This window comes from Fundulus heteroclitus, chromosome 11 (assembly GCF_011125445.2).
Source record: "Fundulus heteroclitus isolate FHET01 chromosome 11, MU-UCD_Fhet_4.1, whole genome shotgun sequence".
Lineage (NCBI taxonomy): Eukaryota > Metazoa > Chordata > Actinopteri > Cyprinodontiformes > Fundulidae > Fundulus > Fundulus heteroclitus.
In genome coordinates, this window is record NC_046371.1 from 15,820,124 (window position 1) to 15,835,776 (window position 15,653).

At 38.5% G+C, this 15,653-nt stretch overlaps 2 protein-coding genes across 2 annotated transcripts; both read right to left on the minus strand.

Moving 5' to 3' along the window:
• Positions 1-3,591: 3,591 nt before the first annotated feature.
• LOC105939347 (calcitonin gene-related peptide-receptor component protein) lies at positions 3,592-8,573 on the minus strand. Its single transcript, XM_012881461.3, has 6 exons — positions 8,472-8,573; positions 6,783-6,819; positions 6,599-6,697; positions 6,411-6,505; positions 6,239-6,296; positions 3,592-4,166 (listed from the first exon to the last, which is right to left on the minus strand). Exons 1-6 carry the CDS (start codon positions 8,477-8,479, stop codon positions 4,020-4,022), a joined length of 444 nt encoding a protein of 147 aa, XP_012736915.1. The 5' UTR covers positions 8,480-8,573; the 3' UTR covers positions 3,592-4,019.
• A 1,338-nt stretch (positions 8,574-9,911) lies between these two features.
• Positions 9,912-15,543, minus strand: LOC105939298 (protein FAM111A). The gene is made up of 4 exons (XM_021307816.2): positions 15,264-15,543; positions 14,752-14,897; positions 13,159-13,225; positions 9,912-13,001 (listed from the first exon to the last, which is right to left on the minus strand). Exons 3-4 carry the CDS (start codon positions 13,213-13,215, stop codon positions 11,133-11,135), a joined length of 1,926 nt encoding a protein of 641 aa, XP_021163491.2. The 5' UTR covers positions 13,216-13,225; positions 14,752-14,897; positions 15,264-15,543; the 3' UTR covers positions 9,912-11,132.
• Positions 15,544-15,653: the final 110 nt, after the last annotated feature.

The following is a 15,653-nucleotide window of genomic DNA, read 5'->3' on the forward strand; positions in this document are numbered from 1 at the left end:
TGGACTGGTGACCTGTCCAGGGTGTGACCTGCCTCTCGCTGAATGACCGCCAGAGGTAGGCACCAGTGGGGGAAAGGTGAAACCTCAGTCCTCCTGTGGTGTACAGATGATGGATGGATGGATGGATGGATGGATGATCAGAGGGATGAACACAAAGTAGTGCAAAATTGTGAATTTGAAGTTAAATATCACATGGTTGTGCCATCTTTTCACATATATAACAAAATTGAAAAGTATTGCAACCGTTTTTATTTAAACCCTTTTATTCTGACACCCTTAAATCAAACCCAGTTAAACCATGCCTTTACAAGTTATAACCAAACACAGTCCATTTGATCTCAGCCTAAACACAGCTGTTAACTGAAGGCCTCAAAGATTTTACCATATTAGATGTAGGGGGCATAGCAAACACGTGAAAAAAGTCCTAGGAGACCAGAACTGAACTTTTGCCCCCCTAAAGTTAAAAAACAGTTTGTTTTTACACCCTTACTGTAAAACTAAGTGGTGGCTACAGATAAAAGGGTTCAGCTATATTCCGGGTAACTACTGGAAGAAAACCTGTTAGAGGCTGCAAAAGAAGTTAGAGTGGAGCAGAAGATCACCTCCCAGCAGGAAAAAAATACTCTAAACATACAGCTACAGCTACAATGGAGTGGTTTTAGACCAAACCATGTTTATGTGTTTGAATAGTTCAAAGTCCACTTGATAACCAATGTCCACAGATGGCCATCTGATTTTACTATAGCAAGTTTGTAAAGAATAGCAAAAAAAATTAAAAAAATTAAAAAAAAATCAGTCTCTTGATGTGCAGCGTTGGTAGACAAACACCAAGGCATGCAGCTGTATTTGCATAGGAAGTTGATAGACTCAGGTGGCTGAACACAAAGAAGACATGGCTCACTTTTCAGATTTTCTTCTGTTTAAAAAAAAGGAAAAAAGACTTTCACTTAACAATAACGCACTACTTTGTGTTGCTGTATAACATGAAATCAGAATAAAATCCAGTGAGGTCTGCTGTTGTAACATGACAAAGTGTGAACAAGGCATATAAATAACTTAGCAAGGCGCAGGAAATAGTAGCCTTTGGTAAAACCTTCTAACGGCGCTCCTGTAGTATCCTACTGATCTTTCCAAAGGGTTGTCTTCCTATCTCTTTATTTGTGTCCTATGGACTGAAGGGTTTACACAGGCTTAATCAGGTGAAATCAGGCTAAACCCTCGGTTTCAAGTGGCACGTGCGGCTGACTTCTTTTTTTTATTTTTTTTGAAAAGTACAGCATCACAGCAAGACATTTAAATATAAAAGATTAGAATAAACCCTATACCTAAATGTTAAAAGAATCCCTTGACTTCAGTGTTGAACAAAAAAAAAAACCTAACCTTTGCCTGAGGCTTTAAATAATTGACTCCAGATTTGCAGGTAACTTTAAAAACTTTTACTCTTAATTAGAGATGCCCAGACCTGATATCAGCTCTGATATTGACTAATTAGCTGAATCGGATATCGGATGATTGCTGCCGATCCAGCATTCTGATCCAGTCATGTCTTTATTAATATCATACACAGCAACTCAGTTACGCCGATCTAGTCACTTCTATTCTATGTTTGCGCACACAGATCACACACAGCAGCTGGTGATGAGCAAACACAGAGCAAGTATCAGAGCGAGCCAAGTCTGCTATTTGGAAACTTTTCAAACTTAATACGCAAACAAGTCCGACTTCAACACGCAGCATCTGCAATGCGTAAGCGGCGAGGGGGTGATGAGGGGGATAAATTCAGCACCACAAACCTAAATAAGCACATTGAAAAGCGCCATGCTAAAGAACATGCACAACTTTTGAATTTTATTTTTTTTTATCTCAAGCCTGATAACTTCACTCACATGGCAAGGTACACGCGGTTTATTCATTCAACAGTAGTATTAAATTGGTATCGGCCAATATGCTTAGCTCAGGAATCGTATCAGATTGGGTCGGGAAAAACTGGAACGGTGCATCTCTACTCTTAATAATAATAATAATAAAATAATAATAATAATCCATCCAGTACCCAAACCTGCTTCAATCTGTTAGGAGTTGTGCTGGAGTTCATTCAAGCTGAGATCCGGTCAATGGCGAGGTTCTGTACACATATTCCTCAAAATCTTCAGGTAACAAACTTTCCTTACTTTTCCTCCTCATACTGTTTATATATATATATATATATATATATATATATATATATATATAATATATAATATTATATATATATATATATATATATATATATATATATTATGCGCAGTAAATGCCACACAATTAATGGCACCCCCCGGTAAAGATGTGTGAACAGCTTTAAAATTAATGTACTTTTAATTGCAATAATAATATCATGATCTCAAATGGAACCACGTAGAAATGTCCAGCCTTTCATTTGCAAACATATATTCCAAAGCTGCCTTAACAACAACTTGTTTATTTCTCAGTCACTGATGCAATTTATTATGTAAATGTGACCAAAGAATTTTCTTTAATTTTTATATCCGAGTCTCTAGGAATGTTTCTTGAGCAGTCTATGACTTTTAATTCCCTGGGGTATAAATATGACAAAAAAGCCCATTGTCCTTAGCCAGTCTTCAAAATGGAAAAGAGAAGAGAACATAACCTTATAACGCAGATACAGCAAAATTACTACAGTAAAAACCAAACTTGTCCATAAGTAAAGAGCATTAATTAAACTGTTCAAAACACCTAAAAGGAGGTCGGAAGAAGATCCATCTATACGTTGACATCACACGCAGAGAGCATGATGAACCTCCAAAGCTCTCCGTTAGAGAGCTGCAGTCCATTTTCAGTGTAGATTTAATATACAGCAATAAAAGAGGAGTTCATATTAAGGCTTTAAACACACATTTATGGTTTATTTCCCAGCAGACAAAAAGACCAGAATTCCTGCTTGTCACCTGGAAAACATTGTTTTTATTATTATTTTAGGTCAAATAAGTCAAAAAGGCAAAACAACATCATCTCTAGTTTCTAGTTTCTCTAGTTCTCAAGTTTTCTAAAATCTTTTTTTAGGAATTTTCATTCGGGTCTTCTCAAGACTTAATTCTATAGACAGTCTGATGAAATTACGGCAACCAAAAGAAACCAACTTAGTTTAACATGAAGCTATAAAAAAAAACGAGCCAATAGCGTAGGCGTAAGCTCAAAGGGTTGAAAACGATTCGTTTTCCTCATTAAAACAAGAATAACTTGCATATTACTAAAGGAGTTAAGAGATGGTTGCAGCTTTTTGTGCCTTTTAAATGTTTCTGTAACTTTACATAAAGACATTTTGTGGTTTAGCTTGCAGAAACGTTGCCCTTTTGGCCATGAGGCTACTAATCAATGTGACTTTTTTTATCTTGACTCTTTAAGGAGGTGAGTAAGAACAGGAAACCGATGTGATGTGCTAACAGGAAGGCAAAAAAACAAACGTTCACACTTGTAACCAGCACATCCTTCCTCTGCTGCAAGACAGCAGCTCTAAAACACAAACTGTCCCAGGGCTGAAGCTAAAGAGTTAAAGGCAAACATGTAATGATTAGAAGTCCATCAGAAGAGGAATATATTAAGAAGGAACACTGTATGTCATGTTATTGAACGGGAACATAAACTGTAGATGTAAAAAACAATATTGTCTGTTTAAGGCCATCATTTACATTTATGTCCTATGACACATGACATTTCAAAGGAATAACGCCCCTTTTTGAGATCACTTTTCTGTTCAATATTTAAATATTTTAAAAAGAGACTTATCGCCTTTGTGTAAAAGCCAGCGACCGTGTTTTGGTCCAAACTGTTTATTATCAGCGAAATATACGAGGACAAATAACAACTCTCCTCTTTCAGCCGTGGTCTTGCCGTCTCTGTGCATCCTGTCTTTGTGTTGTTTTTTGATGCAAACTGGTGCATTTAAAAAGCAGTTCTGCAACCTGTTCAGACTCATCGGCAGTTCTCTCCGCATGCGGGTCATGCTCGCGCCCGTCACCGTGTCACGACTGTTCACCGCCTTCGTCCATCCTGGCGTCGGCCGCAGCTTTGTTTTCCTGCTCCGGGTCACCTGGGAGGAGGTCTGCCACGTTCTGGATGAGCTCCTCGATCTGCTCCTCCAACAGCCGCTCCTCACTCTCCTCCACCATCTGAACACAACAAGAAAACGAAGGCCGCACGTAGTCATTTAGTGATGCTTCGTAGGACAATTTGACACATTGCGGTTTTGACAAGAGTAATTTAAATTTCATTCTCTTTATATTTTTATATAACGTCAGATCTCCCTGTTCATTTAATAACTTTTTAAGAGCTTATAATCTTATGTCCAGAACTGTCACCTTCAATGTAGGCGTTTAATCTTCTAATGCTGTTAACAACTAAATAAATTCTGTCTCTCACAATTACCGTTGTTTGGACCATAAGCGCACCGGATTATAAGGCACACTGTGAATTAACGCATCTATATGCGTCTTTATCCACATATAAGGCGCACTAAATATTCTTCCCAAGTGTGTAATATCACTCCGCCCCTTCACGTACACAGATCTTTATCTGTCTCTGCTGGGAGGACAGAGTAGTTGGACTACACTGCCCTGTTTCTAACATAAGGCCAAAATAAACCTAACTTTTCTGTTTAAATAACTTGGATTATTGTTGCTAGCGCATACTCCGGGCGCAGGCTGCCTTACACAAATACACTTCTAGTTTAGACATTACAGTCAGGCAGTCTTGTAGACAGCTCAGGGGTCTGATCAGGTAGTGACACAGTGTACCATAATACATTGACTATCCATTGAGTGGAGCGGCTTTGTTGCTTATCAAAGTCGTACTCATACATTTTAACAGATGTTTGAGCGCATAGTACCACATAAAATCGGTCAGTAAACACAACAGTAATCATATTTAAAGGAACACCGGATTATAAAGTGCACCATACATTTTTGAGAAAATTTAAGGATTTTAAGTGAGCCTTATAGCCTGAAAAATGTGGTATAATAAACATTGAAACTAATAATATACCTTTTTTTTTTTTGCTAAAGTAGTTTTATTTAGGACAAGGCTGTTATGTGGCAAAACAAAAAAAAAAAAAATCATTCAGACTTCTTCTTCTTTGGGATTGTCTACAAGCAAATTCTGGATTAAGTGTGAATGGGTTAGTTACGCAGGACTCCTGTATAGCCCTTGTGATAATTAAAAGAAAAATCCAAAAGGTTTACTATGAATTTATGGCGACTGTTTTAACAGTGGGGAAGTTATGGAGGGTTAATCTATAAAAAAGAAGGAATGACGGTAGGAAAGTATGAAGGACCAAAGGAAGGAGATAACAAAGAAGGAATGAAGTACAGAAAGGAAAAACGCCAGAAAGGAGTAGAGTTAGGACACAAGGAAGAAAGGAAGGAAGGAAGGAAGGGCAGAGATAATGGGGCCAAGCAAGACATGGGGGTGAAGGAGAAAAGGAAGGAAACACACAAGGAAGGAAAATAATTAATGGCAAAAAAAATGGAAGGACAAGAAAAAACACAAGGGAGGAAGGACAGTAGGAAGAAAGACTGGAAGCAAAGGAGGAAAAATAAAAGGAAACTAGGACTGAAGGACCAAAGCAAGTATACTGGGGAGGAAAAGCATGAAGAAAAAAGAAATCAGTAAATACAGAGACAACATTCACTCAACACAACAGAAAATCAACCCCACAATTACAATTACTCCCATTTTCTCTTTTTTTGATTTTCCACTATTTTCCAGACCTCCACCCGTCGCTGCACACAAACGGCCAGCTGGCTGAAACAAGACCCACACTCTTTTTTTTCACTCTTACTGTAAAAATATCAACGTTTTTTGGGATCATTTCCTGTCTCTGGTCTTCCAGCTTCTAGGCTGCATGCAAGTAGATACCCTGGCTAATTTAACAAGTTCATATAATCTTTCTATGTTGCGGCGTTACCCTTATTATAAAGCACAGAATGACAGAAAAGGTCAAACATACACGGAAACAGCCGTTTTGATTTGAAAAGTGCCTCTAAACTGTGGGAAATTCTAAAAATCCACATTTTTGAACGAAACAAACAGAGTTACACCAAAAATAAACCCGTATGGGGTCCAGTCATGAGCAATTTAAATAGAAATCAACAAAGATTATCAGATTGTTGTACTTAACAACATTAGGTTAAGTAAAGTTATTACACTGATATTGTTTATGATGGTAAAAAAAAAAAAGACTCACCAGCTGGATTTCCACTGCAGTCTGCGGCCGGTGGTTTAGCAGCTGCAGTTTTTCTGCCCTGGTGGTGGGAAACACATCACACCAACTCACGCTTAGTGGGACGTAAAGCATCGTATCGACTCAATAAACCCCAGAGGCAGAAATCTGAGGGCTTCAGAGAGATCCTACTGACTTGGTGAGCTTGTGATGCTTCATGGTGGTGAGGAACTCCTTGATGATCTCGGGGCTTTGTCTGCTGCACGGCGTCTTCGACAGGTACTTCAGGGTCTGACAATAAAGACAAAGGGCACTGCGGCTGTGGTTCTTATTTTAAAAACATGAGCGATAAGAGAAAAAAAAAAAAGAGAGAGGTGCGCCTACCTCATACATGATGGTGTTGAGGTTCTGCTGCCTGACGCTGTGTTTGCTCTTCCCGGCGTCTCTCCTCTGCTCCTTGAGGTCCGTGAGGAGTTTGAACACCTGGGATGCAGGAAGGAAAACAGGAAGTCGTTTAAGTAGCCAATCGCATCAAAGAGGACGTGTTAGGAGAAACATGCTGCTTCACCTCATAGTTGCTGAGCATGGCTGCGTTCGCCTTTTTCCTGAGAAGACACAAACATGTAATTGTCGAAATTATTTCATGCTTCAAGCTTTTCTGAATAAACATAGACGTTTTAAACATATCTTTGTGTAACCAAACCTGTTTGCTGAGATAAAAAAAAATCCTTCTTTTTTTTTAGAGTATTTATTAAAATAAAAGGTTCAATAATAAAACAACAACAGGGCTCTTGTTCTGTCTTACTTTTTAATTCCTGCTAAGCTTTTGCTTTTCCGTGCAGTAAAAGCCTAAACACACGACCCTGTTGATAGTTTTAATTAAATTACCGTAACATTAACAAGAACAAGAACAAAAGAGCTTTCACTTCATATGAAAACTAGACATGGTTTAGTCATTTTAACACACGGAAACCTTTAGAGGCATGAACACCGCTGAGGTTTAAAGAACAGTAACCTGTCTGTGATCTATGAGCATTTTGGTTTTATTCAGTTATATTCTTTTTGATTTCATGACTGTTTCAGTAATCGAAACAGGCTGAGGTAAATTAGTGAAATATCTGTAGTTATGCTGCTCGTCTTTGGACGTACTGACCATCTTTTCCCACTCTGCTACTTTTTCTAACTACAGGGAAATTGTCACTCAGTGGGGAAGACGAGTTGTCTTGCGATCTTGAAAGTTGTGCTTGACTTCACCTTCGTCATGCCACATGTTGGTGTTCCCCCAGGAAAAGCACTTGACCCAAAGTTGCCCATCTATCTAATCACCCGGGTATTAGCGTGTGAACATGTGCTTAACTGTGAATACAATGCAGTATTTGGGGCAGCACTATATTATTCAGCTCTTTCCTGGACCTTGGATGATGTTTTCCAGGAACTTGTCAAGCAATTTCCAGAACCCTCAAGGCTTCATGGGTTTAAAATGGTCTCTTTCCAGGACAAAGTCATTGAAGGAGTTACTGTTGTCATTGATCATCTTTGTTGTTTATCCTATAAATAAGCGGTTTTGTGTTTAGCTGTATTTCTGTTCTAGATAAAGCTACTGACAGTAATTTCAATCATTATCTCTTTGAACTTAATTTCTATTTCCCATGGAAGGTACTTCCTGTTCTCTCAACTCCCATCTAAAAGTTTCTTCTAGGATGTTTTCTACTGTTGTCTTATGCCTCCTCACAATGGACTTCCTTAGATAATTAACTTGGAGTTATTAAAAATAGACACAGGTTCAAAAATAATGGGAAGCTGAGTACGATAATTAAAAATTTACAATTTGTGGATGTATATTTGTACATAAAAACAACAGACTATTAAAAGTTAACTGATCAGGTGAACGCTTTGGTGCCGAGACGCCATCGCGATATTTTGCATTATATGCCACCAGCCCATCTCAATGCGGTGTCATTGTGGTTTAGTGTTAAAAATACGACAGTAAGCGCCAGCAAACAGCCAAATGTCTCATAACAGAACCCCTAAATATATCAGTAACGTAGAACTAGATGAAATAAGATTAGAATTAAGTATTAATTGGTTTTCTTAGAAGATGGGTTTTTAAATGTTCATCCGAACAGCTCAATGAATAAACCGGAAACGGAAACAATTTTCACCACATTTGCTTGTACAACTCATAACAGACAGGAGTAACTTCAAAGCCTACTTTGATATGATAAAATAATATTAAAAGCAATAATGGCAATCTTACACTTCCATTTCGCCTGCTGCTTTTGGTCCGTTGTTTTAAGTGTCCGATGGGAAACACTGGACCGGCTCAAAGCTTCCGCTGAGTTAGCCAAATGTTTGGTTCCTGCTGCCCTCTTCTGTTTATACACCGAAACAACACAACACCGCGATATTTCGAAATCAGAAGATCTAAATGTAATAAATAATAAATACATGAAGGAAAACAGTAAACAAGGTCTCCTCCTGAAATTAATTCAAACTGTCGGCTTTAAAGACAGACATTCAGATCATTTCGGTTTGTTTAGCGTTGATTCAAAGCCCAAGTTCAGAAAAGGACTGCTGTAAGGCTAAACGAATCTTTTTTTAAAGGTAAAATTTCAGTCAAATGTGACCCCCAAATTTTTAAAAGCGAAACCTAACAACAGACTCCAGGCTGTCCAGATCCAACTGAGAAGCATCGGACCAAACATAATTTCGTCGATCCTCTTCTTTTTGAAATTAAGGACATTTGAGGCCATCCAGACTTTAACTTCAGTGAGACACTGAACCAATAGCTTTAATGAAGCCAGTTAGTCTTCAGCTGAAGACAGAAATTAGCAGTCAGCATATGAAGGAAATGTAAACCTATTGCTATATATAAATATAAATAGGCAAAGAATGCCACAATAGAGAGATTGAAGAAGACAAATTCTCAAAGGTTCACCAGAAACTCATGTCAGATAAAACCTGAACCACTCAAGTGCTTTTGATGCCCCAATGAATCCACCGGTTTCAGAGATGAGGATGCTGTGGTGTCTAAGGGAGCTGTCAGATCTCGAAGCAAACTGGCACACCTGCATGTTTAAATCACCTAAATAGACTCCTGTTAAAAATATTAAAAATGTCAGATCCACCCTAAAAACCTTCTTTTAAAGACCTGTTACAGAATGTTCACACTTGGTTAAAACATGCTGGCTCAAACTGATTAAAGATTGCAGAACTAGGGACTATGTTAAAAATGATCATGATCATGTGAAGGCACAGGAACCAGTTGATTTAAGCAATTTTAAGAAAACTGTAAGAATATTTCACAGGTTTTTAAAGCACTATTAAAACAGGCAGCTGGAGGAGTGTTCAGAAAAAACTTTTTCTGCTTTTACAATGCCCTAATACATGTACAAATTGTCATATATATATAATGGGTAATAAAATAAATCTCTAGCCTGTCTTCTTTCCACTTTTGCTTAGCCTTCTGAGCACAACAAACTGGCACAATAAAGAGCTTCATTTATTCATGGATCAGCTTCAAAAGGAGCAACATCTTCAAGAAATGTCATATGCAGAACACAAAGCAGACACTTGCACTTTTAATTTATATTCAAATTTATATATTATTTAAGTTTTGAGTCTAAGATGCATTAAAAGCGCAATGACAAAGTTCTAAAAAAAAAAATTCAGTTGCTTAATAAGTTATGTCATTGATACTCAAAAATTATTTGACATACCTACAAAACAGGCTACACAAGATTTATATAAACCATTTATTTTTCTTCAGTTAAACAGTTATGTACTGCTTTGTTATACAAGACTGAAACTAAATACATAAAAATACTCTGGTTGCAAAATGTATAAAAGTTTAAATAGTTTTACAAAGAGCCTGGATGTCCACTCATAGGTGCAACTGGGAATTTTACAATTGAGTAATTCTCACCTTTATGAGGATAAAAGACACTAGAAGGAAAAGCAACTAAATCCAGATATGTTGTGGGTGATATCCCAATTCTTCTAAACATACACAACAATATTTCATTTAAACATAAAAAATAAATGCCTAATAAACCCTTGAACAGTTTTGAAGAAAATGAAATATGTAAAAGCATTTAATATGTGATGACATGTATATACATTCTCAGACTCACTTTACAAAATGACGTAAAAAAACAGAACAAAAAAAATAAACAAACAGCGAGGCATAATTTTAAAACAATCATGAGGAACCGTGAATGTAAGCACATCAGAGATTGGCGACTTCTAACGAAGTACAATCATCCCATTACTATGCAATTTTAAAATTTATATATAAAAATAAAATTGAAAACACAAAAAAATGCAACAAGGCCACAAGAAGTCCTGTCTTAAGTTTACCACTAGACATGGCAAAAGATGCTCTGGTCAGATGAGCGTAAAGCTCAACATTTTGATCTATGTGCAAACTGTTATGTTGTAGCACATCATCTCCAGTCAAACCCGCTGGTGGCAGCATCATGTTGTGGCAAAGCTTTTCTCCGACAGGGAGAGAAAAAAAACAAAAACAAAACAAGTTTTTGCAATTTAAAAAAGGATTTTTTCCCCCCCACTTTAAAGTATTTCACAAAACCGATATCCTCCAGGGGAGCCCAAAAATCTCCTCATTACCATTTTAAAAATGTATGTTTTTAGTGAAAGGTGACAATAAAATCTAATTTGATTTATTTTCACCAGCCATAAGTCACCTAATTTCAAATTGTCTTAAAGGTGCTTTAAGTTAGAAATAGATTTCTATTCCATTCTGTTCAAATAAATTTTAATGACGAGAACGAACATCATATTTGTTCTTTTTTCATACAAAATTTAGACATTTTGTTATTTTATATAAAAATCCCTAAATAACACCATATTCCATTACATTTCCATCAGCTCTTCCTGTATTAACATTACCACAATTTTAACAAATGTCCATTGGGATGGGTTCGTCCTTTTGACGGAAAAACTTAAAGAATTCGTTTAAACTCGCGTCTTTCAAATCAGCAACAGTAAGAAAATCGTTGACTGCATTTATAAAATCAGTGAGATTCTCATTTTCGACCAGCTTCTTTACGTCGTTCATAACGATTTCGTGCCAATCGTAACTGCAGGCCAGGTATTCTTTCAGAACGTCATACTTTTTTCTCACCACCATGTGGATAATGAGGCGCACAATGATGGTCAGCAAAGGATGAGCAAACTCTATCACACTCTGGGGTTCTCCGCTCAAAGAACGGTAGACGTAACCCCCCGAATGCATCGCCACAACGTTGCAGTGCTTATCAAACACAGGAGAACCAGAGGAGGCATGATAAAAACAAGATTCATACGTAAGAACAGACTTTTGGTGAATAGCTTCTTTCACGTTGTGAAAGAAAGAGCAAGTGACAAACTGAACAGGGCCCTGATTATCCCTGTAGTGGCTTTTTATAACCTGATTTCCCCTGCAGTGTCCATTTACAACCTTGCTGCGATTATGTAAGGGAACAATCAGACACGGATCTATCTTTTTCACACCTCCATCTGGATGCCCAATGATGCAAATTCCACCTTCTTTGGGAAGAAAACTAGAGCGCTTTAACAGAGCAGGAGCGTGTATCTTGTTAACCGCCAGCTTTAACAAAGCCCAGTCACAGCCGGGAACATCAGGGCTGCACTCAAAGCAAACAAGCTCAGCCACATCCAGCACTCCGTCACTCTGATCCACACTTTCATAGGAGAAGTGTACAGAAACCCTCTGGGTAAGCTGGTCCCTGGTCTCGTTGTAAATATCTTTAATGACGTGGCCGTTAGTGAGGACACAGCTGCCAAACAGGAGGAACCCAGTTCCGTGTGGCCGTCCGTTTATCCTAACCTGACAGACCGCGTCGCTGAGATCCATCAGCGTCTTCATGGTTTTCACCTCACTGCACATCTGAGCGTTCTGACCGAAGTCCACACGGAGCAGATTCTGGATACGAGACAGCTTAGGGACCTTAGCTTTTTTGTCCTTCACATATTCTTTAAACTGAGAACATAACTGCGCCTGCGTCGCTCTTGAATTTGGTATTTCTGGCAGTAAATTTCCCGGCGTTGTTATCTGATTACACTCTGGTTCCTGTTTTGGTGTGTTGTCGTTCTCTGACTCAGACTGGCCCTGGCTTTCATTTGGCTCCAGATTTGCATCCTCAAGACTGCCATGCAGACTCGGAGGAGGAGTGGACTTGTCCAGCAGAATAAGCTGGAACGTCACATCATTCAGCTTATCGACAATGTTGGAGAGCTCCGTTTTCACAGCGGTGCTTTTGTTCGAGAGCACAAAATTCTTCTTGAAAATGGTGCTGAGAAGACGGCCGTCTCTTCTGAGAGCCTGTTTCACTCTCTCTCCTTTGTAAGCATAAATAGTAATTTCATGTATTATGGCTTTCAGAGCTGGATTTCTCATTATCTTGGTCATATTTTTACCTCCCTTTGTCAACACGTGGAACATGACAAGCTCAGAAGATCGTTTGTTTCTGCTGCGAGAAACATGAGCACCAACCTGGATCTTTGGCTGCTCTACAGCTTTTATGTACTTCACAGTCAGCTGGTCTCCTGGTTGAATTAAAACGCAAGGAAAGTGTGGACTGATGGCTTTTCCAGCCCTTAAAATAACAAGCTCTCTGCCTTTGTTCTTCTCTGCCTTTTTATGAAACTGTGCACTCTTCTTCAGAGATTCCTCTACAGTTCCAGGTTTACTACAGGTCACCTCGGTGAAGCCTTCGTTGTTCCACCTCCACAAAAACGAATGAATCGAATGCAGCTCCTGGTCCTATTAGAAGAAAAATATCAAAAACTGTTACCCTTAATGCAACTTTAACACTTTAAAGTTAAACCGTGTTAAAGTAATTTCCTATTCAAACCAGCACTGACATCCTTATTCATGTTATTGTCACATTTATTCTTTTAGAAAATAACTGGCATCAAACCTTTAAAGCATTGTGTTGAGTAGCAGGGTGAGAAGTTTCATCATTCTGGTTAGCCATGTTCTTTTCTCTGGAAAAAAAAACACAACAGAAAATAAAAAAATGCATAATCAAACTCACTTTAGGTTTCATTTTAATCACAATATTCTAAAATGATAAGACAACCACACGATTATCACAAAACAAACGTTGTTCCCAATTTCTTTGATAAAAGAAGTCTGGAAAATGAATAAATACAAATGAAGGACCTCAGATTAGGGCTGTGTGATTTAGCCAAAAATCAAAATTGCAATTTCAACCATAACTGTGATCCAATTTTTGACTTCTTTAAATTAACCACAAGCAACAAAAATGCCCTGTAGATAAAAGGTGGTTGTAAACAAGGATTACTTAAAACAAGAAATTTAACAGTTTTATATCAGAATATTCGTATTCAAGAAATTAGCTTGTTGAGTTGGACATCAAACAAGTCTATGTAAGACCGGTACTTTATGCTGTGGTGAGATTCCTGAAAGTTTCTCTACTTTGTGTTTTAAATAAAAATGTTATAGCGGATAACGAGATCCCTGGTGTCAGTGTTTGAACCCCACAGACCACTCTGGTTCTGGGAATGCAGAGTAGAACGGATCCAGAAAACCAAACACTGTGAAGCAGCATTTAGTTCTTATGCTCCATTTATCTGGAACAAACTCCCTATGTTTCGCCTTACCCTTCAGTTGCATCTCAGCAGTGGTGTTTCCATCCAATTATCATGCAAATCTTGAGCAAACTTTTAAAATATCACAAACAAAAAACAACAAAATGCACATCAGACATGTTTCAATCTTCTGGTTTATAGCGAATTAACCAGGCGACACTCAGCATAACATAGTCATATGATGACTGTAATAAACAGGAGGTGCTAACCAGCACGGACTACAGATAAGTGATGGAGCGGCACTTTAAATGTGCTGGTTTCTAAAAAAAAATTCACGGATGAGAAATGCTCGCGTCTCTTCGTCGGTCCAAACGTATCGGTTGTTTATTCCAGATCCGTTTGAGCATTATTAGAATATCTGGGAAGACATCTGATAAGTCATGTGAGGTAAACGTTCAGTCACAACTGATTCGACAAATGTGTCTCCATCTCCTCTTTGGTGCATTTACAGTGTTCGAAAAAGTAAAAAAAAAAACTCCTCGAGCCAGCGTAAAAACTTTTGGTTTGAATCTAGTGAGTTAATTTGAATGTTGCCATTTCCATCGACCTTTTCTAATGCAATATTTCAAAAAGGTTGATGGAAACGTGACTAGCGTGTGTCTCTGCGCTGCTGTGACAGCCTGGGTTGTTTATTTGGTTTCGCCCCCCTCTGCAATCTCTTAGCCATGGTCTCTGGGAGCACTGTCTGGAGTAAACTGGGATAAACGTCAGTGACAGCAGGCCTTGCTGGGAAATGTTCCGATGGCCAGTCCACCGTCTTTTATTAGAAATGTCAGCTTCAAGGCCACCAAACCAATAAACTGTAACAATAATGCAGCTTGAGCTAAGAAGACAAATAGACTGCATGGCAATCTTTATAGCACAGTAGATATACCTATACGACTGTTTTTCCTACTTACTCTGTGTTGTTTATTTTAAAAGGATGGGCAGACGTTTACCAGTTGGACAGCGGTTCAATTTCCTGCTTGCACAAACATCAGTCACTGCAGCTCAGTGATTCCCACAATCACAGTCTACAGCCTCTCCTCAGCTCCGCTTCCAGCGTCTAAGAAATTACATAACACGTTACACAAAATATAAATAGTTTGCTTTCTAACCACAACGCTTTAAATGCCTCAAAATAACAGCTGGGTCGAGCTTATTTTGCAGCAGCTAGTAGTGGCACCTTCACTGGCATACGGCTGCCACTTTGCCAGTAAAGGTGCCACCGGAAGTGCCACTACTAGCTGCCACTACCCCAAATTGTCCCTGCTGTCTCTCTAATTAAATGAAAACCTTTCCCCACCTACCAGAGGCAAACTTTCAACTCCAAAATACACGAACATATATATATGTGTGTGTATAATAGAAATACCTAACGTATTAAAACACCAGAAAGCAAAATAACAAAACAAAAAGAAGCATTACATACCTGCGTACACACACTCAGTCAGTGCCAGCTGATTCCCAAAGGCACAGCCTACAAGAGACAAAATGTCGGAACTGTGAGAACACCTTGCGTGCTGCAGCAAAAACAAAGCACCAAACTACTGGCCTTCATTGAATAAAGTTGAACTATTTTTTATTTTACTTTTCATAAACGTCGTTTTTATGCCGGTTTAAAGAGGGAACGCTCCACGCTTCCCGCGAACGTGAGGAGACAGCGTCGAGCTCGCAGTGAAGTTTTCTTCCTGAAGTCCGCGAGTTTCAAATATTTTCTTCTTCTAAACAGAAGTTTAGTAGTTGTGAACTACTGCCCCCAGCTGGTATGGAGCAAAGACTCCTGGCTAGGAGGTTGAAGCGTTTTCAGAAAGAACAAGTC